At 34.4% G+C, this 25396-nt stretch overlaps 1 protein-coding gene and 1 long non-coding RNA gene across 2 annotated transcripts; one reads left to right on the top strand and one right to left on the bottom strand.

The window, feature by feature from the left end:
- The first annotated feature begins 13232 nt into the window (after positions 1–13232).
- LOC18614479 (phospholipase A(1) DAD1, chloroplastic-like) lies at positions 13233–14590 on the top strand. The gene has a single exon (XM_018120941.2). The coding sequence runs from the start codon at positions 13233–13235 to the stop codon at positions 14580–14582; it is 1350 nt and encodes a 449-aa protein (XP_017976430.2). The 3' UTR covers positions 14583–14590.
- Positions 14591–18662: 4072 nt separating this feature from the next.
- LOC148764844 (uncharacterized) lies at positions 18663–24956 on the bottom strand. The gene is made up of 3 exons (XR_016024284.1): positions 24878–24956; positions 24672–24773; positions 18663–18817 (listed from the first exon to the last, which is right to left on the bottom strand). It is a non-coding gene; the product is annotated as an uncharacterized LOC148764844 (long non-coding RNA).
- Between the last annotated feature and the right edge of the window lie 440 nt (positions 24957–25396).

Genomic DNA, 25396 nt, shown 5'->3' with positions numbered 1-25396 from the left:
TTAAAAATATTTATTTTTGAAAAATTTTGAATTTTTATCTTTACACGTTCATGAACTGATACTTTATGATTAAGTAATAGTGTATCATATTATACATAGACAGCGAATTAAATATAAATTTAAAAAATTTACACCAACAAGAGCTTTTTCTTATGCAATCTTCATGTATCTAAATTATATATTGACAATGAGTGAATCATTATCGGTGATAAATTCAAAATATTACATAAAAAATGATTAAATTGATATTATAAATATAATTATATTATATATATCAAATTTTATAGAAATCATAATAAAAAAAATTAAAAATTGAGATATGATGGTGACCACTGTCTGTCACTCCATTGACTTTGATGGTGATCATTGCTTGTATCGAGTGAGCTGATGGCGAAATTTGAGTCCATCAATTTCCTTTCAATATTTGCTGCGACTCCTAATCTCATCATGCAGACCGCAACTAACCTCGTGACGAAGCAGGTGTTCACTGTTCATGGCCGATTTCTTAACAGGAAAAGGTTCCCTTTTGCTCAGAAGGAAAGCAAAAAAGGGATGTAACAAAAGCATGCATAAAAACCAGCAAGATGACAAAAGTTGATCAAAGTTTCTGATATAATCGGAAGCATCCATGATTGACTCTTCCTAGAGATGTAAAAAGTTGATCACTTTCAGTACCTGGCGACTGACGATTGCCAACAAGTTCATACTTTCAAAAGACAAAATTAAGTTTGTTAGAACCGTGACTAGCGGTAGAACAAATTTATCTGGCTTTGAGCAATCAAACATCGTTTTCGAGAGGGAAAAAATGGGCAATTGAAGAGAGCCAAAGCTTAAAGGGTTTTCATCCACGTGTGTTTGGAGGTTGCCAATTATATGCAACTCTTACTACTGTTTTTTTCAACATTATCAGCATACGACTGATGGTTTTGCACTTTTAGTTTGCAATAGAAGATAGTAATTTCTTGCCACGAGTTTCCATAGTTTGGTATCTTTTTTAATCAAAACAGCTCATCCTATCTCCTGTCTTTCTTCTTGATGGGGTAAGAAATCTCTTATCGTTGAATTTAACAACTATATCATAGTTGTGTAATTTGAATTTAAGATAATAAGATTGATACGTTAAAGAAAATCATGAAAAATGTTTCTTTTGTACACACTTATAGAGAAATAAATTTATTTATAAATTTTTTAATAAAATTGAGTATTGATAAATGCGAATCATTTTATACTTGATGATACGGGGAGAGTGAGAACGGTTTGATATATGTTTTAATGAGCTGTAATGATATACTTTTACCTTGTTTTGTCTCGAATTTTTAATAACAATAAATGTTTTATATATAGCCAAATCTACAAGATTATGGGGGCTACTATAAACAAAAGTTACGAAGATAAACTTGTTGATATTATGAAAGCATGGACCTGAAGGAGACCTTGGGGGTGTTGAACTTGAGCCAGAAGAGGAGATTATTGCTGTTTGAATCAATCTCTCTGCAGCCCCACAAGCAGACTGAACTAGTTACTGAAGTGGACCTTGTTTTCCATTGACACCACTCTCATAATGTTTTGAAACAACGATTGAAATCAAATCGTAGGCAGCAGGCCATTTAAATTAATACGTATAGCCTGCCTCATCAGAGCAAGCAGATCCAAAAGAAGCTTCATGGCTTTGTGTACTTAATTTGCAAACAATTCAAATGGTTGATTTCAATCGTTAAGTCTTTTGTTTTGTTTTGTTTGTTTGTTTGTTTCTCAATCAATTCGTGTCTTGTCCTGCCTTTAGATGGAAAGGCCCATGTTTGAACGTACTGATCAACCTACAACTTGCTTTACGATTTGGTAATAGATTATTGAATTTAATTAATGTGATGTTGGTGGAGGCATTAGTTACAATATGATTGCAAAACATTAATATTGCACTAGCTATAGTTTGGGAAAAGATAATTTTTTATTTCACTTGCACTTTTTGGTCATTATTACAAGAACATTTATTAAAGTTTCTCGTAAAAAATTTAATTTTTTTTAAAAAAATAATTTTATTAATTTTGATAGTCGATGATGACAAAGAACGGCACGGACAAGAAACCTGTACAATTAGCAATAGATTAGTTGCTCAAACATCCTTGGCAATTTTACAAGAGACCAACTTAATTGTTTCCTAACTTCAACTAAGTACTCACTTTCAATGATTAATAATAAACTACTGTCTTTAATTAAAAAAAAACAGTTATGGTTATTAATTCAAGGAAAAGAAAATCCAAATTTGAAAGAATTATAAATTTCAAGTGTTTGTAGAGATATGATCAACATAGTTAACTACAAAAAAGGAATCAAAATGAGATGGAAACAATGAAGCAGTCTTCGTATCCAAAGACAGTATGGATTAACGACAAATTAAGGACACATTAGACAGAATAAATATTAAATTAACAAAGAAAAAGTAAGGGTGGGGGGTGCTTTTTGACCAGGTTTGAATTGGACACCAACTTTAAGTTGATGTCTTGTTAAGTAACTGACAAGCTCGCAAACAGCTAGAAAAGTCTTTTCAATGGGTCGAAAATAGAGTTAGGGACGCCCTTATATGGACCCTAATGCAAAGGGAAAAAGGTTTATAGGTTACTCAAGGCTTAAGCATCGAGGGAAGAAAACCAAGCCAACGACATTGATTCTTTTCTTTCACAATCAGAATTCACAAAAAGGCAGCAAGAGCTGGGTTTGGGAACAATTAGATCCAGAGCTTTAGACATGAAGTACCATTATTCTACGCTTTGCTAGCTAGCTTTTGCATGGTATTTCCTTTTCTGATCATTTCTAGGTTTTCTTGCATCATATGAGGATGCTAATTGATTGCTGGGGTCAGTACTGATAGGTACGTGTTGGAAGCCCCATTACCAAGCAAGCTCCTTTGCTCATAGACCTCATATTCATATGGAAACACTCAGTTTATCTTATGATCCCTTATATTTTTTTATTACATATCCAAGAAATATAAAGAACTTAAATATATATAAAAAAATCATAACAAATTAATAACGTTCGATTGAACTTGTGGGCCGCACAATTATTAGCCAAAGGAATGCGACGACTGAATAGGGACCTGGAAGCAACGATAGTGGCCGGTGGGGGTGAGGTTTGTGTGTGAATATGATTGAGTAATAATGTTGATGTTTCCCATGTATAAACTTGAGAAAACTCCCACCTGTCTCTTCATTAAATTTCATGCTCTAATAATCCAAAACATGGACATTTAGTCCTCCGTCCCCCAGCAATAAATTTCTTGCTCAAATAATTAGACTCTGTTTTTCTTTCAAACATGTTGAAAGAAGCGAATCATTACACTGATACTCTTATCAAAATGAAAGTGATTAGAAGTGAAATGTTTGCGACTTGATATTGATTGAGCGTATTAATTTTTGAAGCAAATCATTGCTTTGATACTCTTATCATAATGAGAGTGTGATTAGAAGTAAAATGCTTGTGATCTGATGCAAATTGAGTATTGCGTTGATACTCTTACCATAATGAGAGTGATTAGAAGTAAAATGTTTGTAACCTAATGCTAATCGAATGTGTTAACTTTCAAAATTATTTATTGATAGACTTAAATCGAGTTTAGTATTGTGTATAGGTTATAATATATGTATTTTTAGATACTTTGATAAGATGTGATCGATATTGAGTATCGATTAATGTGTGCTTATGAGAAGGTCAGACATTGTCACATACAAGAGTATGACCTATTCTCATCAAATTCTGTATTATCATTCGTGATTCAATATATAAAGACTACATGCAAAGAAACAGGCCTGGCCACCAAGACACACACACACACAAACACAGCAATCAGTAGTTCATTCTCGATCGACGAAAGAGTTGCATTTGTGTCTCTGAATTTTGATGGAGAGGGCCAAGGGCATATGCATTTGTCTGAAAGCTATCATCAGGCGTAAGTTTCTCTCCCGAAATCTGACGGAGACTGGCACTTTGTTCTAAAAGTCTGCGTTCTGCAACAGGCTGTTGAGACTAAGAGAGAGTCTGGAATTTTGTTCTTTTCTCGAATACGAGGAATACCAAGTGATATTAATGGTCGCTTGGGCAGAGAACAAAACTTTATTTTAATATATATTAATTCACATTCAGCGAGAATATCAGTCCTGAGTCACCAACGACATTGCAATAATTCTTTTGACCAAATGACATAATTGCAATCATGGAATGCTTGGTTCTTGTAACTTTCCTTGTCATTTCCGTGGTTGAATATATTTAAAATTTAGGGCCCAAATAAGATATGATATGATTTTTTAAATGAAAATATTGTATATTTATAAATAATATTTTTTTAATAATTAAAAAAAAATATATTCGAATTTTATTCTTTAAACAAAAAGATTATTTACTAACTAATGAATTAGATGTTTGGGTGCACATACAATATTAATTATTATACAATTTATACTAATATCAAGTATAAAACATCTCTGATCTATCATACTCTTAATTATTTAATTCATCCAAAATTTATCATAAACTCGTATATTTAAATTGGGTTTTTCATGAAATGTCTAATTTAAGATTGAAATGACACTGACAGTGATATGCAACCAAGACCCACCCTCTTATAATATAGATTGAATGTCATCAATAAACAGCAGAGGAGTCAATCCTCTTGCCTGGCCTAATGGAACCCTTTAAAGTTCGAAGCCATATGTATTAAGATAGGTTTCTGTGTAGGGACTCTTTGACTTGAAAAACTGAACCGACACTCTTGCAGGCTAGCAGCTCAATAATTTCATCTTCTTTTGGTCAATGGGAACCGATTGATTAGAATCTAAAGAAAGTAGTTCATCTTTAGGCAGTTGATTAATCACTTAGCATGCAAAAAACAAAACAATACGCTATTGGATTACCAACATTTCATGAATCACATGGTTTACAGCATTTTCAAACTAATCTATTAGAGGAAATCAACCCCTGGGCCTTACTTGGCTAAGGAAGGTCAGTGTGGACAAAATGTTGAGATAATCTTCATACTAATAATTAAACATGTAACCAATTAAAGACTGAAGAAACTCTCACAAGAATTGGTTTAAGTTTTAACCTACTTAATCGTCTTAATATCGATAATCCAAAATTGATATAGTCATAGAATAAGGTATTTCAAACATAAAACGAAATGATTAACGATATTAAAACACGATTGAAGTGTAATATACAACATTATGAGAAGTGAAATCGTACTTAGTTATGATAAACAAATTGAGTTACAGATTTTTGATAAGTTGGTAGGTGACAAAGAGAAAATCAAGGAGAAGACAAATGCTCATAAGCATCCAACCTTTGCTTGTCTCTTCTTTCTTTTATTGTCATTTATCTTTTTCGAGTCTAATAGAGTGAGGTAGGTGGCAAACTAACACTGGTTTCCTAATGTTGTAAAGCTAAGCTAGTGCTTATGCTATTGATAGGAGTGGTTCATTCGTAGTTTCTTGGTCATGCTGCTTCTCTACGTTGGTCGGTGGAACGTGGACTATTAAGACAAGAAGGTAGAAGGAAACAATGAGTGCATATTATTTATTGATCGAAAGTAATTTCATAAATGAGATGAAAAAAGTTTTAGATTTTTGTTATGTTTTATAGAGTTTGATAAAATTGTTTGGTATATTAAGAGTGTAAAATCTCAATTGAAGAGTTGATAAATTCAATAAATACCTTAAATTGTAAATAATTTGATTGATGATTTAATTAAAGTTGAAACGTAAAAAATTCATAATACAATGTTGTTATTTTTTAAAAGATTCTTTTATTATATTAATGATAATTTTATGTATTATTTTGCACAACATGAATAATCAAATCATACATTGTTTGCTTAAATACTGTGAATAAATACTCGTATTTTTGATAACCCTAAAAAATTACAGTATTGACTTTGTGTTGGTACCTAAAGAGTGTCATGAAAACCTATGAACTTGGCACATCAAACCTTATGAATTGGCTCCAATTATGTTATATTTTATTATTTCAATAGCATTTTGTCAAAGCCGGCTTTATGCTTTTCATAATTCATCAAATTTCTCATTTCAAACCCGAAATTTTACCATCTTCGATTTCTCTGTCTTGACCACGTATGAGGAGTGTGTTGCACCCAAAGTCTTGTATGTATACGAATTATCAAATCCTACATAGCTGTGGTGCATAGGTAGTTGATTAGACCCTCCCCCATAACCAAAACCAAAAAGAAAGATCTTTTCTCTGGTTTTGGCATCATTGTTTTAACGACCCCAATGCATCCAAACTGACAAGAAAATCATGCAAATCCAAACCTTGTGCAATGAATGTAGTAGTGGGAGGGAAAGGGTTTCTTGTCAAGAACATGAAATTAGGCAAATGGGACTTGGATCAATTCTCTCTCAACTTGGGTTGCATCCCTGGCGACGGTGGTCCCGATCTGCATGAAGCCCAATAGGGTATGCCTGGTTGATACATGGGCACCCACCCCAAGCAAAAATCATCGGTCTACATCAATTGTTTATCACCAAATTTAAAGATAGGATTGATGGGGTTAGAATGTTTCATGCAATGGTGATAGTTTTGAATCGAATTCTGATAAACCCACAAAGAAACTTTCCATTTTTTCACTGCACCATGGGTGGCTTCTTCAAAATTCGTTTCTCAAATTGCACTCTTTGGGTCAAGGGAATTGTGTTAAGATATTTCATTCACCAACTAATATATCTTCCCAGGTCTTCTTTTGCTCATTACACCTGTCGTCTCACGATTGGTTTTTCCCAATTCAATGTGTTGGTCTAGGAGCAAACATACTCAGTTGAATGGAAATTTGATTGGATCCGTGACCAAATTTCATCAGATAATTTCCATGTTTAGAAATTGGAACCAGGAGGGAAGTAGAGAAAAAAATCAAGAAAACCCAACCTCTCTCTTCCTTTTCTTTTCGTGTAGTCCAAATGCTCATTTCTCAAAGGTAGTGTGAATTTGTGGAATAAGTGTGTAGGCAAAGCAAATGAGGTTATGATTTTTTGTTCATTTTAACTAGTCAAAAAGAAACTGTGCTCTTCCGTCTTGATTCTGTCATCACAAACTGAAATCAGTCTTAAACGATTAATTGAAATTAAGTTCGATAGATCAAAATTTTCTCCTCTTCTAACAAAGGCGATTAGTGAAATCAAATTTGATTAATTTGATCGAATATATTTGCAGGAAACAGTTCCATTAGGCAAAACGACATTGGGATGTTTTAACACGCAATTACCCAATCAAGAAACAGGGAAAATGGTGATGGTGAAACTCAAAATGACCAACTTTTTTTGGTGTTCCTTTTGTCATTATCCGATTTCCAAAGATGGTAGGAATATGGGGAGCAATCCGTCAGGAATGTAGACATGATCGGTTGATACTCTAGCCAGCTCCTGCCCCTTTTATTCGACTGTGCTGTGCTTTAAACTTTGCCATGTAGTTTGGCCAAGTCAGGGGTGTCTTTCCTATGTTCACTATTTACCCTTCTCCCCATGAATAAAAATCACTTTCAGCTGCCTTTCAAGAGAAAATCTTTGCAATGAAGTAATTGTTAAGTCCACACATGTGTCCCTGGATCAGAATTAAATGCAAGTAAACAAACCAAGTTCATTGTGAGAACACTATGAATTTGTGCATAACGTAATTTACTTTCATTGCCCCAAATGTGAAATGTTGATCCATCTTTCTTAGTTTGTAAAAGAAATTGACTGAAAACAGTTTAATGGCATAAAAGGTGACTGATCCATCAATAGGAGCCTATTCTAATTGTTGGTACATATTAATTTAATAAGTTAAGTATAAAGATACACGTATTTCTCTTTCCAAATATTTTTTTAAAGTAAAGATGTATGGGTACTCGAAAATAACATATTAACTAATTACAAATATTATATTTTATATTTACCGAACATTAATTTTGATAAAACTATTTTTAGAGTTATTAACAATACGAGAAATGTGTTGAATTTATCATCTTTTCAATTGATTTTTCAAACCTTTTCAATCTACAAAACAAATTTCCTCAACTTCCTCAAAATAGTGTTTACGTTGATATATACTTTTCGTCATTTCATTTCTCAATCCAAAGTGTCAAAACCATGTCTGAACTTGTTTTGATTGGATTTAGATAATACATCCAAACCAATGGAATGATTCTGCTTGGGGATAACTCAATTGAATGTCAATACATATACATAGACTTGCTTGAATCTCAATTAATCAAAATTGATATTCAAAACATCAAGTGTTGGTCAAAAGTGCTTGGAATTGAACAAGATAATTCTAGCCAAAAAAAGAAAAAAGAATTGCTTTTACACTAGTACTGGTCATGCCTTAAGTCTTTTGCGCCCCCCTTGGAGCCGGCTCAACTGAGAATGGCTAAAACTTTAAATTGAGACTTTGGCTGCGGCGCTCGTGCCTGGCCACCAGCCCTACCCTGTCCACCAGACCCGCCGGTCACTCAGCCACAGGTTAAAAAGAGTAAAAGAAATTTGTTGCATATCTCTCCTGTCACCAGGGCCAAAGAGGAAGCAAATTGGGGTGGGGCCTGGTTATTAGCTGTTCTGGGCACTTATGCAGACACACGTGGATGACAGGCCACAGGGTTTAACTCTCGGTCCCTTGCAGGAGAACTCTAGGTCAATTTCATTGGCAAAAAAGTCACTATTTCATTTTCTTTTTTCAGGTTTTGAAACAAGGCAAGGCTTGCTGAAGATGGGTTGCCTCAGATTTTACCACTCAAATTCTCCTACTCAAGCCATTTGCAGATGATAAAACGTGAGAAAAATCTCATTTGTAGGGCACAAAAGGTGCTGAAATGGTGGACCTTGGGATCGAGTTACTGGAAAAAGGGAAGTTTGCATGGTACTCAAGCTTTCCATTTTTGTTAATAACAGGCTTTCAAGTTAATTGCATTATTTGACTATATATTCAAAATTTATATAATTTTAGTTTTAACAGTATTCCTTTTGTCCCTTTTCTCGTCTTATATGTTCCTCAAGAAAAACAAGTAACATGTTTAAAATTTGTTAACTTGAAATGGAGATCATACTAATTTTACCATTTTTTTTTCTTTTAAACCATTTGTATTTGTATTTATTGTTAATTCAAATTTATAGAGATGCTGGTCAAATCTCTAATCTTTTAATTATAAACAGAAGACTGGATACAGTATTATTCATCCTGTCTCAGTATATCAATACAAAAAGTCTCCTCTATTCAGCATAATCAGCATTTTGTCACCTGTTTTTCCATAACCACCCTAAATTTCTCAAATTGATACTAATTTTACCTTGTCCCATCATGTTAAATTTATACTACTTAATTAGTTTATTTCTATCATGCAACGAAAGAAAATTAATTCAAAAAAACCTTATATGCTTCAATTTTGCTTATATTTTCATATGCAAAGTTTGAATTTTACCTTCTTAGTAATCCCGAATTTAAGTAGAAAAACACAAATTTCCAAATAGTCATCAAGCAATTGATGAAGGACATGCTTGCATTGTTCATCCTTTTTCTTCATTAAAATTAAAAACTTGATTGATAATAAAATTAAAATAAAACGCCTATTCTATTTTTCCCTATTTTTTTCCCTATCCTTTTTTTTTCCAGCAATTCAATTTTTTTAATAAATAAAAGGTCCATTAAATAGGTAGAACCAAAGGTGCATTTGCTCAGAGGGACAAGGATGCACTTTTACTTGATCTTTTAGTATAACTCTGCTATCAATATCATGATACGTAGACTACTACGTGGCCTTCTAATTTCCCTTCATATGTACCCAATATTTTAAGCTGTAATATTGCCTATACGATCCATGGCTTGTGCGCATCAGTAATAACAGGCACATGGGCACACATTTATGTTCATATCACTAATATTTTTCTAAATATACATCATCAATATTTTCCTCGATTCTTCAATTAAATTTACTGTAAATAGATCGAAGACGTTTTAGACTTCCTGATAATATGGCATGAGGACAGCGTTATCTCGAACTTTTGACTTTTCAGATTAATTTCGACTTTGTTTTGTTTCTTTCGGTGATTGATTTTCTTTATTTAATTTATCAATTTGTATTGATACTTGATATTATTATAAAAAGAAGAAATAAATATCATTCAGTTGAAACTTCTGCAATAAATATCGTACACACTTGCCCATATTGTAAAAGATATTCTCCGGGTCTCATAGTTGATTTCCTTTCATTCATGGGCAACCCAGGTTTACGGTGGCATGGAGAAGAAAAAGAAAAGGAAACGGAGGCCATGCAACAGTTAAATGGGCAGTGGGGTGCCCCAATTCGACACAAACTGTCCCTTCAGCAACAGTGTGAATTTCCCTAATTCCAAATGGATTCAAAGGGGGACATGTTCACTAGCTCATCTGGACCTGCTCCTGGGAATAGAAACATTTTTATTTATAGCCATTTATAGGAACACTTCAATAATTCTTGGCTTTAACGGTTTCTACATTTCCCTAATAAATTAAGAAGGAAAAAAATGACGTGGGCCTTCTTGTCTGTGGGATCCCTTCCTTTCAGATATTTGTAGCTCCACTTTGATCACGATGATCAATAAAATATATAAATTTATTTGTTAAGAAGTATTTTTGAGTTAAATAAATTTTTATAATTAATAATTGATTATTGTTATTAATCAAAATACAATTCGTTATTTTATGTCATAAACGTTAGTGTGACAGTTGTAATAGACAACGACATTGCATGCTAATGTACAATAATAATATGATCATATGACAATTTTTACCTTTCACATCATGTAAATATAAAATGATCAAAGACATCTTAACTAATAATAATTAATTAATTTTTAACTATTATTTGACTTCAAATAAAAATATAAAAATTTTCTTGAATTATTTTGAATGATTTATGAATATTTTCAAATATTATTAAAAAAATTATTAAGCCTATGTCTCTTTTCATGATTTCCAAGAATTTGGTAGCATTATTACGTAGTCAATCTATGTATTCGTCACCGAGTGGGAAACCTTAATAGTTTAATGTTTTATTCTGATCTGTATCAACAAACTCTACAAAACATTTAAATCTTTCATAAAATAAATTAAAAAAATACATATTATTTCTCAGTCGACAACATGCATGACGATTTACAGCTAGCATTGTTATTAGCAATCAATTCAAAAACCATATCATAAGTAAAAATTTATTGTCAAAATTCGAGAGCACCTCCTTTATGATATAATGGGAAAAAGCCTCCCCATTTCTTTATTGTTTTATGATGAATTTAATTTCGACTTCTATATACTTCTAAAAGATCTGTCTTCGGTCGTTTGTTAGATCTATTGTCTATATTATTGCATTATCTTTTTCCTTTAAAATTACAAGATCGACATAAAATTTTAACAAAAAACTGATCATGTTATATAAAAAAGGTAATATCAAAACAATCACATAAATAAACAACTTTGACACATAATTTCAAAATTTTCATACTCAGGATATGATTATTATCATGACGGATATTACTAACGATTAACTATTTTCATTATGTATATATTTTCCCTTTTACCTTTTAAAAGAAAATTATCGAAATTTTATACTAATATTAGAAACTTTTCTTACAAGGTGGTGCACAATCGGAAATCATGTGAACGTTTACTGTATAAGCAATCGGCCGGCAAAGTGTTTGGTCATAGACCATTGAAAGATGTGGGAAATCTTACCAAAAATTCACCATGCAAACATCACTTCAACCAAGAACTCTGCTTAAAGAGGAAAATCCAACTTACCTAGGCTGTGTTCAATTTCCATTCCAACCTACGATCCTCCGAAGTTGAGAAAATTTTCTGCTCATTCGTGTGATGTAAAACTAACACATGGTTAAGCCAAAGAGAAATACATACAGGAAGGAAAAACCCTTTACCTAACAAAGAGGAATATGAATACACAAATCAGAAAAAGGCAGGAAAACACATTAGAGAAAGAGGAAATTGGAGAATTGAAACGTGCAATAAAAGCACATGCCCTCCATTTGAAGCATGAGAATAATATGTAAAAACTGTCAACTCCCTCGCTTTGGGCTCATTTTCGATTTCTTGACGTAAAGAAATCATGGGGTTTTATGAAAGACGCATGTTTTGCTGCCTCGTTTGTCTAAGCAACACTCGTGGCTACAAAGGAGAGTTTGACAATTGCTTTTAAGTACTGTCAAAGCCGAACAACCCATAATCAAAATAGCAAAGACCGAAACAAAGAAAGAAAGACGATTTATTGTCTATTTTTCAAGTTATTTTCAGAGAAGTTAATTTTTTAATGGATCGACTTATCAAAATAAAAATTAAAAGTTTTACATTATTTTTAAAGCGTTTCATAAGAGGTTTAGCCTGCTGTTATTAACTCATAATGAATGTATTAATGTAAACACTAATCCTATCTCTGTTTAGCTTCGATTGAGTGTTCACTTTCGAAGATTGATAATAAATCATTGTCTTTTAAAGAAAAAATGGGAAGAAAAGGATTGAAGCCAAGCCGATGAAAAGAGGGGAGGGGAAAGCTGAGCCGAGCCCACGTGTAAGGTCAGAACAATACTGTCGGAAAGTGGGGTTTGTTGTGACGTTGAGCAGGAAGTAATTTCGGCTGAGTCAAAGTATCCAGCTTAATTGAAGGTGGACCGTTGGATTCGATTGGGGACCCCGGTAGGCTATCTGCTCTAAGATAATCAGATCCTCCATTGTTACAGTAAAACAGTGGAGCCCAGTGCAGTTTTTCCAGTTATAGCTCCCATCTTCTCTACTGCCTCCCTGCAAATTCCCCGTTGCCATACTTTAAAAATCTCAATTTTCCTGAAGGCATTCTCTCTCTCGTCATCAAGAAAGGTTCCATACCTTCTCCTTTAATTGAGCTCTCTTCTCTTTCCTCCCTGTCCTCGTTTCTCCTCATTAAAGTTCCATATGCCCCTCTTTCTTTCTCTCTCTGTCCCGGTTAGCTTTTTCTCCCTATAAAAGCACTCCTCCAAGGCAGTGAACAACGCAGCTGAGCACCATCAGCAGCATTTGAAAACTTTTATCATCTCCCTTTCTTCCTCGCTGTCATCTCTCTTTCCTGACCATTTTGTTCTTTTTCCTGGTTCTTCTGAAATCTCACAACCTTGCACTCACTCCAGCTTAAGATTAAAACCATAGGGGTGTAACAGAACTTAACAAGACGAAGGGAAATGAATCTCTCCATGAAAGCTGCAAGGCCATGCACATTTCCAGCCACAACCACACAGACACCCATGCCTAGCAAGCACGTTTCTATTTGTTGCTGCACCATCACTCAGCCGGTCGTCAGACCACTCAAGAAGTCCATAGATAGCCAAAGGGTGAAGAGCTGGGAACATCTGCTCGACCCTGTTGACTACAACCAAACAGCTTCCCTGTTCACGTCTAAAGCTGTTAAAATCGGCAATAGATGGGAGCAGTACCAAGGAATCCAAAACTGGGAAGGTCTACTTGATCCATTGGACGAAAATTTGCGAGGCGAAATTCTTCGATACGGGTTTTTCGTTGAAGCCGCATATAGGTCCTTTGACTTCGACTCCTCCTCGCCAACATATGCAACATGCCGCTATCCCAAAAGCACATTTCTAGACCGTTCAGGGCTACCCGAAACCGGTTATCGACTAACCCGAAATTTACGTGCGACATCAGGAATCCAGTTGCCACGTTGGGTTGAAAAAGCACCAAGTTGGGTGGCAACTCAGTCCAGCTGGATTGGTTACGTGGCAGTTTGTCAGGACAAAGAGGAAATCGCCAGGCTGGGTCGAAGAGATGTGGTGATTGCTTACAGAGGCACCGCTACTGGCCTCGAATGGCTGGAAAATCTACGCGCTACCCTGACTCCCCTCCCCAATGCTGACTCGAAACCTGGTCCTGACGGTTCGGAACCCATGGTGGAAAGTGGGTTCTTGAGCCTTTACACTTCAGGAACCGCCGAGTCACCGAGTCTACAAGAAATGATCCGTGAAGAGATCTTACGGTTGCTCCAAACATACGGCGACGAGCCTCTTAGCTTAACCATCACAGGGCACAGTCTTGGAGCGGCTCTGGCCACGCTCACAGCTTATGACATAAAAACCACCTTCAAACGTGCTCCACTCGTGACTGTCATGTCCTTCGGAGGTCCACGTGTCGGAAACAGGAGCTTCCGTCGCCAGCTAGAAAAACAAGGCACTAAAGTATTAAGAATAGTGAACTCGGATGATCTGATAACCAAAGTACCTGGCTTCGTACTGGAAGAAGATGCTGACGTGTCAAAAAGCCAAGACATCCACGTGGCGGGCTTGCCTAGCTGGATCCAGAAGAGAGTCGAGGACACCCAGTGGGTCTATGCGGAGGTTGGCAGAGAGCTCAGGCTCCGCAGCAGAGACTCTCCGTACCTTAACACTATCAACGTTGCCACGTGTCACGAGCTCAAGACCTACCTCCATTTGGTCAGCGGATTCGTGAGCTCCACGTGTCCATTCCGAGCCACCGTGAGCAGAGTCCTCGACTACCATAACCGAGGGCAAGCCACGGCGTAAAAATAAGGAAAAAACTTCAAAAAAAAAGAACTTCTGACCCGTACTTACATACGGTGCGGACAGTAGCAAAATAGTTTCGTGTACATAGCTAACGTGTATCTTTCCCCGCCAATTGCGGGACGGCCACATCCCCTCAATTCTTTTGTAGCAGAACAATAGGTCCTCCACGTCAGCTTCTGAGTTTCTAATTTTCTCATAACAGAGGAAAATAGGAAAATCAAAGAAAAATTACTAATAACAATCTAGTAGTTTAAAATAAATAATATAAAAAAGTAGCAGCGCGACTTAACCCTCAAAAAGGCAAAGGTTGTTTTTATTCATAAGGATGGGTATCACGTGTATTGGAAACAAAGTGACGATAATACCCTTCGTACAGACCAAAATTACTAATCATGCCACTGGAGGCACCGACCGGGGAGCTAACCAAACTAATGAAGCTACCGTCCATACCGAACACAGTGTCGGTTTATATAGTTCAGCCAAATGCTATCCGGCGCCGCCAAATTTGGCCACCGTGTACTGGACCAAAAGTCATCAGGTTCCGACTTCCGATTCGTTCGGGGTTGGTTGGTATTAGTCCATGATTAAAAGTAATCTTCTTTTGTTAAGATGTCAACGTTAAGAATGTTGGCTCGATTTACATATGGTTTACGATATTCAATTAAGTCATTTCTGATCCAACGTATAATATTTAATGTTGACGAAATATTGATTCTAAATACATTTAAATATCCGTTATTTTTTAAATATTTTAAAATAAAAATTTATTTTATTTATATCTATATTATCTTTTGAGAAATAATAGAACTACGTATACTACAATAAATATGACGACCTTTATATATGATTCTGTCGAAAGACAATAATAAGATCAAAGTGCCAGCTTGTTTTACACTTTTTCAATTGATTCATTGTTATGGAAAGTTATCATATTTTAGTATATAGTATTTGATTTCCAAGAATATCATTATGGACAATAATGGAAGCTCCACTAGAATATTGAATAGGAAAACTTTTTGGTCTGATACGATCTCATGATATGTATATGATGATCGGTTCTTGCTTATTTGACTCTGCTTATCCAAGAGACCCCAGGTGGTCATGATCCGAAACTACAGTGCTAGCAGGAAGATGAGGGTAAGAAGTTTGATGTACTTAAGAGAAAAAAGCTCGTTCGTCGATGGATTAACAAAAATCAGATCTCGTGCATAAATGATTTCTCCATATTGAATAATTATCATTTTTTGCAGACCTACAAGATCTAAAATTCCAATTATATAGGAAGAGTATCTTCATGTAAAACAAAACAGCATTCCATTCACAGCAAAGATGAACTAATTATTAATGTCATATTTTCTTGATGTAGATTTTTAATTTTTAAAAATTCATACCCTAAATCATTAACAGCCGGAAACATATTTTAGAATTTTCAATATGCAAATCACTGTCAAGATTTGACCAATAATTTATAAAGTGCATAACTTTTTTTTTTTGAAAAGCTTGTAGTATTTCAATTGTTTCGATAAATTTTACAGAAACGGGACGAAGGCTATAAAAAGTGTATACTTATTGATGCTATAGAGATCAACATACATCACGTGATCCCACTTCAAGCTCTTCAAAAAATGAAAAAAGAAAAGACAAAATAAAAACTACACGTTTTACTTACTGCACCATAGTCATTCTACCGTCCAAAAATTGACACACACATATCATTCTGGTACTAAGCTCTTTCATGTGACGTGACTTTTTTATCTAGAAAGATCTATCAACTGACACTGAAGGATTGCACTCTGAAGCAATTGGCGGCCTTAGAAAGCTGTTGCGGTTTTCAAACGGAAGCCTGCTCTGCTTTTTTCTCTTCAACTCACGTAGGAGAGAACCCTTTCCGATATGCCGTAGGTGAAAGTTCAGGAAACTAAACTCTGTTTGCCGATGTAAGGCATGCTCATCCTGCATCCTCCTTTAGTTATCTTCCATTTGCTTTTCTTGCAGAGCAAAAATGGCTGAAAGCTGTCAGTATTTGTGCAGCTTCTCTAAGACCACGACCATGACAACCCCACCCCGTTGAAAAACGAATCCAGGAAAAGGGACCTCTACGCTTCCCAGCGATCAATGAATCATTGGTTAAGAACTTTAAGAGGTCCTACCCAGATTTCTGATCGATAATAATCCAAGGAAAGATCAATATAGAGGTCATTTTCTATAAGTGAAGCGATCAGTCATATCAATACCCATCCATCGGTACGAACTTTGTAAACCCCAAAAACGTGGAATGATGCAAATCTGAAAGATGCCGAATTTACAGATGCTGTGACTGTGACGGTGATGGCAACGTGGGCAGTTTCGAAAACGTGGGCAGTATCATGCTTTAACACACATGCCCACGGTCCCACGTGGTGGTCATCTAACCATAGATTTGGTCGTGACTCGTGACACTGTATGTGGCTAGGTCTTGTCCCTTGTAACGCTTGAGAATTGGAAATAGATCTTTTAATTTGGAAACAAGCCGTGACGGTGACCTTCCCTGTCACCTTACTAGTGAGCCACTAACCGCATCTTAGTTTGTTTTTGAAATGTTCTTTCATTCAAGAAATGGAAGAATAGTAAAATTAATATACTATAGAATGAGAAAACTCTAGTGGGAATTATTTGAATTTATTTGGTCAAAATTTTTTAGGTCAACTTTTGGAAATTGGATTTGAAGAAATTTAAGGGAATTTGGATTTTGAAAGATACAACCACTAAACTTGAGTCTTTACTGTGGGCATTTTATTCTTGATCAATTTGCAATTAGTTTAATGAAGATTTAAAGATGATTTCGTGTAAGCTGCAACAAGATTTGTTAGCCATTCTAACAAACGTAATTAATATGTTTGTCTTATGTCGATGAGATATTTTTTTTTATAATTAGAATAGAAACATTGGCAATGAAGTAACCAAGTAACTTGTCAAAAGATCGAAAATCCTTGCGGTGAGGAAACAGCCAAGCAAGATGGTTCAGGCAATCTTTGTTTTGGTTTTTCTTCTGTGTTTCGGGGTATACTTCTGATCTTTGTAAGGCTTGAGCTGTGAGCAAAATTCAAACCGTGTCATGATCGTGGTGATGGAAACCTTACCTGGTCCAAGGGAGAAAGTGTAGACAGTGGCAAAATCCCACTCGGAGAGGACACGTTCCCACGAGCACAGCTATTGATTGAATGGAGCCAAATCTGCCTCCTTGAAGACAGCAGTCGAGTTGCGGCTCAAGAGAGAAAATAGAAGCAAAGTAATGCAATCCCTCATTGGACTACGGCACCACCAAACTTGGACTTTGATGACTTTGGGAGTGCTTCGGGCTTTTGTCAAAATCAAATTTTATTCGCAGAATAACAGGAGAAGATAGTGATGGCACAGGAAAAGGACATAAAAAAAAAGAGAGGCGTTCATACACTTACGGTAACAGACAACCATACCGTAGCACTCCAAACCAACACCCACCTTCATGGTCTAGAATTCATGCTCTTTGCTTCTTTAAGGGGAATTATCTTTATACAAGAAGAATATTAATGGAGATCAAAAGAAGACTTTTTGAGGTCAAAATGCTTACCAACTGGCATAAAATATATATAATAAAGTGAAATTTGGAGATAAGGAGAATAGGAGATAAGAGGATATGACAGTTTCTAGCTTGAAAAGGAAAAAACACAATAGCGGAGATGAGTTGTAGGAGTTAAAAGCACATATGAGATTCTGTTGATGCAAGTCTATAACCTTTTCACTAATAAATAAAAAAAATTATTCAATGTAATTAACGTTCACATTCTGCCGACGATAACATTTGTCAACTTATTTCATATATTTAAAAGAATTCAACAAAAAACTTATGACCAAAAATAATAACTTGGATCACTTCAAAAGAAATTCAGCAATGTTAGAAACTAATAAAGCAAAGGGCATGTTTTTCTATAGTAGAAAAACAACTTTGAAAGTTTGAATATATATGTGTCATCAACTTGTCCTTTCAATCTCACAATTTCTAACCTTCTTTATCGACCTAGTTTGACATAAAATTCCAATCAATAAACTTCTACGGAAGAAAAAAAAAAAAGAGGCTTATTAAAACTTAGTACTAATTCAAGAATCTTTCTCAAGGTCCACTTAAGCATCGAGTGCCTCATGCCGACAACATATTTTGATGTAAGACTTCGGTTCAACTCATCGTTTAATGCCCACAGAGTCATCTGCCTGACAAGCTACGAAACGAGAATATCAATGGGAAAAACGACGAATGAGAAGGACGTAATTATGGAGATAATTAACAGCCAATCCCAAGCTATATGTATGAAAATTTTGTGGCATTAACGTTAGAGTTGTGCACCGACTTTTTCCAAGTGACGGTGGCATTTTTCAAAATCAGTGCTGGGTACTAGTGCAATCAAGCTTTTGGAAATAAGAGGAAACAATGGCTTGGTCAAATAGATGTAGTTGTCTTGTAATGCAAAGTAGCAACACTAATCCAAAATTAAGCCAATGAAGCAAGCCAGCTGGTGGTGAATGTCAGGTTTAAGTAACTTCAGGGTGACTTGACAGTTGAATATTTTAAACACTATTCTTTGTTTTTCCGTAATGGCCAGGTTAGAAATTTTGTTCACAAGTTCATCAACTAACATGCATTGCCACATGGTAACAATCAGCAACGTTCCATCAGGTTTCCCCTGTTTTCGACAATAAGTTCAACCATCAGACTAAAAGTTTCTAGGGTTTGGATTCTGAGCATTCATATCAGTAACCGACCATCCTAAAATCAAAGAAACATTTTGCCACAATCATCCCATAAAAGGGAAAATTATAAAAAGAAACAGGAAAAAAAAAATATTCACTTGAAAAACCCTGTTGGACAACAAACCAGAATAGTTAATAACTTAGGTTCTAAATAAGAGGAAAAGACCCATTTGTTTACTGAATCTGCAACATAAATGTGCTCGTGAAGCAGCAAAAGAGCCAGAATTTGCTGTTGAGATATCAGAATTGTTCAAACACCTGTTCCTAGTTGTCACATCTCTACAAGGGGTACGTGTTCTTCATTACTTTCAATTTGAACCTCATGTTTGGGGACTCTCTTAATTAATATCAGGGAGCGCCTAACATTGTAAGGTCAATACGTGGACAGTAAAAATTGTCCCCTCTGCTTCTAATCAATACTAGATCATAATCAATGTTACATGTCGTTATTTACTAACTTTCCATATTGGGATCTTACTAAAGTAGGTGTTGCAAAATTAAGTGGTATAGTTGATAAACTTGTTGAATTGTTGTAATTAGAGAAGTCTTCATCATTTTGACTACATTAATGTGGATTAATTTTCACTGTTCATCAATTAAGATTGATTCTTTAAATGTGGTGAATTGGATTTTAAACAATCCCTTCAAAAGTTGAAAATATTTATATTAAAGATTGAAACCTTGAAGCTACAGGAAGTAAACTAACAAATAACAAATATTTTGACCAATAATTTTACAGATGATTTTATCAAATTTGAAGTTTAAAAAAATTGAAATTATATGTTTTTGATTGGTTAATAGTACAAATAAAGTGGTTAATTAATGTGTTTATTTGTTGCTCTATTGGATTATCTCTATCTCTCTTGAAATTAGTAGTTTTTTTTTTTTGAATGGCAGAATAAAGTTCATTTCACTAAATAAAGCATAAAAAATATAATTGGGGAATACTAATCAATGAATGAATAAATAGTAGTTACTAGTAATACTAATGAATGAATAAATAAAGCATAAAAAAGTATAATTGGGGATATGTGAAGTGTCCAAAAAATAAAGGAAAAGAAAACATATAGCACAAGGTTAACCTAATAAATATAAGGGTAAACTCTACGTAACCTCTTGTGGTATGATATTTTCTCACATAGTATCTGAGGTTAGTTTTTTTTTTTACATAAAACTTTATGTTTTATTTTGTTCCCAAAAGGGATAAAAGTGTTAAACTTTTTATTAATTTTTTTAAAAAATAATAAAAGCTTTTATTTTATATTTTTTTATTTTTTTGTTTGTTTAATTAAAAAAAGATTTGAGCTTTTTTTATTTTTTTATAACTTTTATCTTACTTTCTCTCTTCACTCAATTTTTTTTTTAATTTTTGAGTCGCTGCATGTACATTAAGATACAAATAAAAAAAAATTTCACATTAATATATATAGAAGCCATTTAGAGAAACATTTGCAGCAAGTGAACAGAGAGTGGTGTTCGTGGTTGTGTAATTACCGATGCTATGAAGAAATATCTTTCTTAATTAGCTACGGAGGCACAGATAGAATAATAGACTAATGCTTGCTTAATATCCAAGTTCAAAAGAGTCTATTTGATTATCAATTTGTCATTGCTAAATCAAATTTTGATCCCAACTGCTGCTATACAATGTAAAGAGCTGAAAGGGCTCTCTCTAAGGCATGCACAAAGCATTAAAATGAGAAGAAAATTGTTCCCAAGAGTTGCTCTGATGTAACATGCCTAGTAAGAGTTAATCTCTTTGAAGACAAAAGTAAAGCATAAAATTTTATATGAGAAAAAAATAACATGAAAGTGTTATGTAAAAAACGTCATGCATAAAAGTTTAATGTAAAATTTACCTTAAACTTAGTAGATAATATATGTCGACATCTTCAATTCCATTTCAACTTTGTTGAATATTTTTAATCAGTAGGTAAGTCCTTTTCATTCATATCAGAAGGTATTCAACTCATTCTCCAAATCAGGCTATTGGCAAGAATACTGATCTGTGTTTTTTGCCTGTAGAAAATTATTGATTGTTTTGCTGGACTGTCAAAGCTTTACTTGTCGCTTTCCCTATTCTTCGTACTAGTCCAGATTTTTCTTCTTGAAAGTCGTGCCTAACAACTGACCTGGAATCCAGGCTGCTTCACTCTTCGGGCAAGGAGGCGGCCTACTCTAAGCGAAGGATCTCACTGCACGGTAAGCAAAAGATTTTGTAGTTATACATATATTCAATTATTTAGTACTGAGACGTAGGGTTTCCCTATATGCATTATCCTAAAGGTAGGAGAAATTTGCTGGCAAGACGATCTCTTTATGACCACGTATCCAGTTTTCCCCCACCAAGCACACAGAAAAGAAGCCGAGCTCACGACTCACCAGTCATAACTCAAAGCTAATAACTATTACTAATATAACAAAATTCGATCCTTGGCACTTCGTATGTTCTCATCCTCCTTAGTCCTTATCTTAGGTGAGTTTGAAAATGAATTGTTGATATGATTCTTAAATTATAATTACGTTGGTACGAAATAAGTCGGTTAAATAATGAAATCATTTACATTTATTTTTAATGATATTAATTGTTTGTGAAATTTGACATTACAATTATAAACTTGGGGTGGGAAGATTTTTTGGGTGAATTCTTGTAAGAAGTTGTGCTACCCCTTGTATTAATCTATACGGACAAACAATCCAACTGTGATCTCTTGACTCAATGAACTGATGGACTTTTACTAAGTGAATGTGTTCTTTGGCTCTCTTCTTATATTTAAAGATGAATTGATGGAAGATGTTTTTCGCATGATGATAGCACGAGGACGTCGAGGATGATACATGGCCTTTTCTCATTGAGTTGTTTTATTGAAAGGGATGTTGTGTGCAGACATGTTATATGTGGTATATGTTTTTTCAGTTTTTGTTTGGATGTTTATGTGCAAACATGTTTTGATATTCTTTAATGAAGAAAAAAAAAATCAAATCAATCAACACCCATTCAAAGTTCGAAGGGAGAAAAATGTGATTAAAGAGACAAAGACAAATTTTAATCAAACGAAACATCAGAAGAGATCATTATGAGGTGGGACCTAATCGCTGGCTTTCTTTTGACTAAACATGCAGAAGATGTGAACCAGGACAAACCACTTCAACTACTAATTTGGTAGTATTATGTATTAGAAATAGATATTAATATTAAACACTAAATAATGGATATTAAGCTGATACTCTAGTATAACAAAGGTAATTCGTCAAATAAAAACTAAAACAATACGTCAAAATCTTAACATATTTCGTCAAAATATATATAAAAATATGATAAAATAATTTACTGAATAACTTAAGTTTAGTTGGAGAGATGAGAAGTATAATAGTAACTTATAATCCTATATACTTGTATGGCTTATAAGCTATTAAGCGATAGAGATTACTCTAAGTGATTGCTATGCAATTTTACATACAAACATGACACGAGCTTCTGATGGTTTATTGTATATGATTTCGAGTTGCTCTGTAAGTTTTTTTTTTTTCTTTTTGTCCTTTCTATGAGAGACAGAGAGAGGAAAAGATGCTGGAAGAGAAATATTGGAAGTTGAGATGAGTTGGGGAATTAATTAACAGGAAGAGGGACAAAAGGTAGAAAGAGGGGATGCGAGAACCATTGGTATTGGCTCATGCAAATCAGATAAAAAGAACCTGAGGATAAATGGTCATAAATATACCTAATAAAACAAGTATCAGCCTTTTAATCTTACTTGTTAAATAAAAAAATTTCATCGTGAATATGTAAGATAATTTTTCTCTAATATAGTGTAAAATATGGAGTTTTCCTTCCATCTCTATTTCTTTCTATAGAAGGTCTTTTTGGTAGAGAGAGATGACGTATTGCAATAAGTGAAATAGAATGTGCTAGAGGTAGCAAAGAGAAAAACTGAAATAGTCTTTAAAATGTAAGTGTTTTGATGACAAGCGGTAAAAAATAAAAAAAGTGAAGAAAGAGCACGATGGGTGGAAAGAGTTGAGAAGATAAAATAATTAAATTTGAGAGAATTTTGAGAATAACACGGTGGGTGAAAATAGCTGAGTAGAGAAAAAAAATTAGATTTGAGAGAATTTTCAGGATAGTTTCTATCGAGTTTATGATCCTTTCTTGTTACTTCCAACGTCTAAGGTTCTTATATTTATACTAAATAAGAATACTTTTTTAAAAGCAGTTGAGAAAACATGTTTAATTATGAGAGAACGTGCTTGTCATAAAGCACGTTAAAGAACAACTTATTGGATATGATGTTCAATCATAGAAAAACATACTTGTTATGAAAGAACATATTAAAAAATGACCATGTGAGTAATAGAATAGTGACACTTGATAGTGTGCTACATGCGCTCTATTGAAAGAAAAAAAGAAGAAAAGTAAAACAAATGTATTTCAAGAAACAATTAAGAAGAAGTTTTATTAACTGTCTCTATATATATCTGAGTTATGAAGTCAAACTTTTTAAAACATCTCAAATATGCATAAATACTGACACTTATTCTTAATTACTTTCACTTTTTCTTATGAAATAATTGTTTCACATTTGTTTCTATTTTATTACATAACATATGAAATTAAATAATTATCCCACGCTTATTCTTATCCTGTAAAATAATAATTTAAAAAATAATAATTAATTAATATTAGACATCTACACTTTTATACACTTTTCATTCTTCCCAAGAAAACAAATAGGTACCACTACAGCTATTACTCAACCTGATCATGCAAGCCAAACTAAAGACAAAAAAGAGAGAAGAACATTCTTCAAGTATTCTAAGTACTAAGAAGCCTGGTCCCATATAAATGGACGATGAAAATTTTAATTCCAATCCTAGGAATTAAGAAACTAACCCCAACAACATGACACTCAAATTGTTACATCGTGCTATATGCTTAAAATGGCTAGCTATGGCGGTGCTGTTCTGAAACCCCCTAAACCCCCACCCACTGCCATAGCGCCAACATGTGCATGTGCTCTTGCTACGAAATCACAATGAGCGGTGCATAGCTAACAGTGGTTCTCTCCACCCCTGCTTAAACCAAAAGGGTCTGGAGAGAGAACATACGTAGCTAGAAATATATATATATATATATAGGATCAGGTGGAGAGAGAAAGGCTCAGAAAGAGAACAACAAAAACTATCTACGGTCTTTGAAGCAAGTAGCAACGTCATAAAATATAGTGGTAGGAAGAGAGAAAATCCCAACAAACAGAAAAAGAGCAACCGAGCGGCCGTCAGATCAGATCTGTTCATGCTCACGCGCATCAGAAACTGAGAACTGACCTGTTAAGAATCATCTGACGTTAAACCCTCCCATCCCCATGTCTGTCTCCCCATGCCATGAGGTAGTTTTGTTGTAAAGCTTTTGCCCTTTATCAATGAAAACTACATGGAAATATATTCAGAAAAAACATAAAAATTGATGGACAAATTGATATATCAGAAATTAAATACTAGAAATTAATGAAGGAGGGTTGGGAAGTGCATACCACACCATGCCATTAAACTTTGCTTACTTCTTTTTCCCCTTTGGCTTGGGGTTTCCTTGAGACAAATGAGAGTACAGCAGAGATCTGCTTTACAAAAAAAAAAAAAAAATTAGTAATGAGTGCCACCGTTTCAAGTGGGTAATTGCGGCTGCCTCTCAAACATATTTTAATCTTTTTGCATCTGCTTCTTTATCCTCTTGCATTGCCACCAAAGCTCACACCTATTTGACACGTTGCTACAATTTAATGCCACATCAGTACTTCCAGAATACTCAAACATGTGCATGATGTGCGCGCACTTGAGCTTCTTTAATTGTGTCCACCTAGCTAATAAAATTGTTTCCTACTCCAAGTATATATGCATTTCTAGTAAAGTACTGCAAGGAGCATTGAAGGATACATAGCATAGAACTTCTCAGCCAGTAAAACCCTTATTTTGGCCATACCTTATTCGTTATTTTATTTGTCTCTCTAAAGATATGCCTAAAGGATAAGATGAGCCTCTGTTGTTGCCTGGAC

Source organism: Theobroma cacao, chromosome 1 (assembly GCF_053813885.1).
Source record: "Theobroma cacao isolate CCN51 chromosome 1, ASM5381388v1, whole genome shotgun sequence".
Classification (NCBI taxonomy): Eukaryota; Viridiplantae; Streptophyta; class Magnoliopsida; order Malvales; family Malvaceae; genus Theobroma; species Theobroma cacao.
This window is presented reverse-complemented; position numbering and strand designations above follow the sequence as displayed.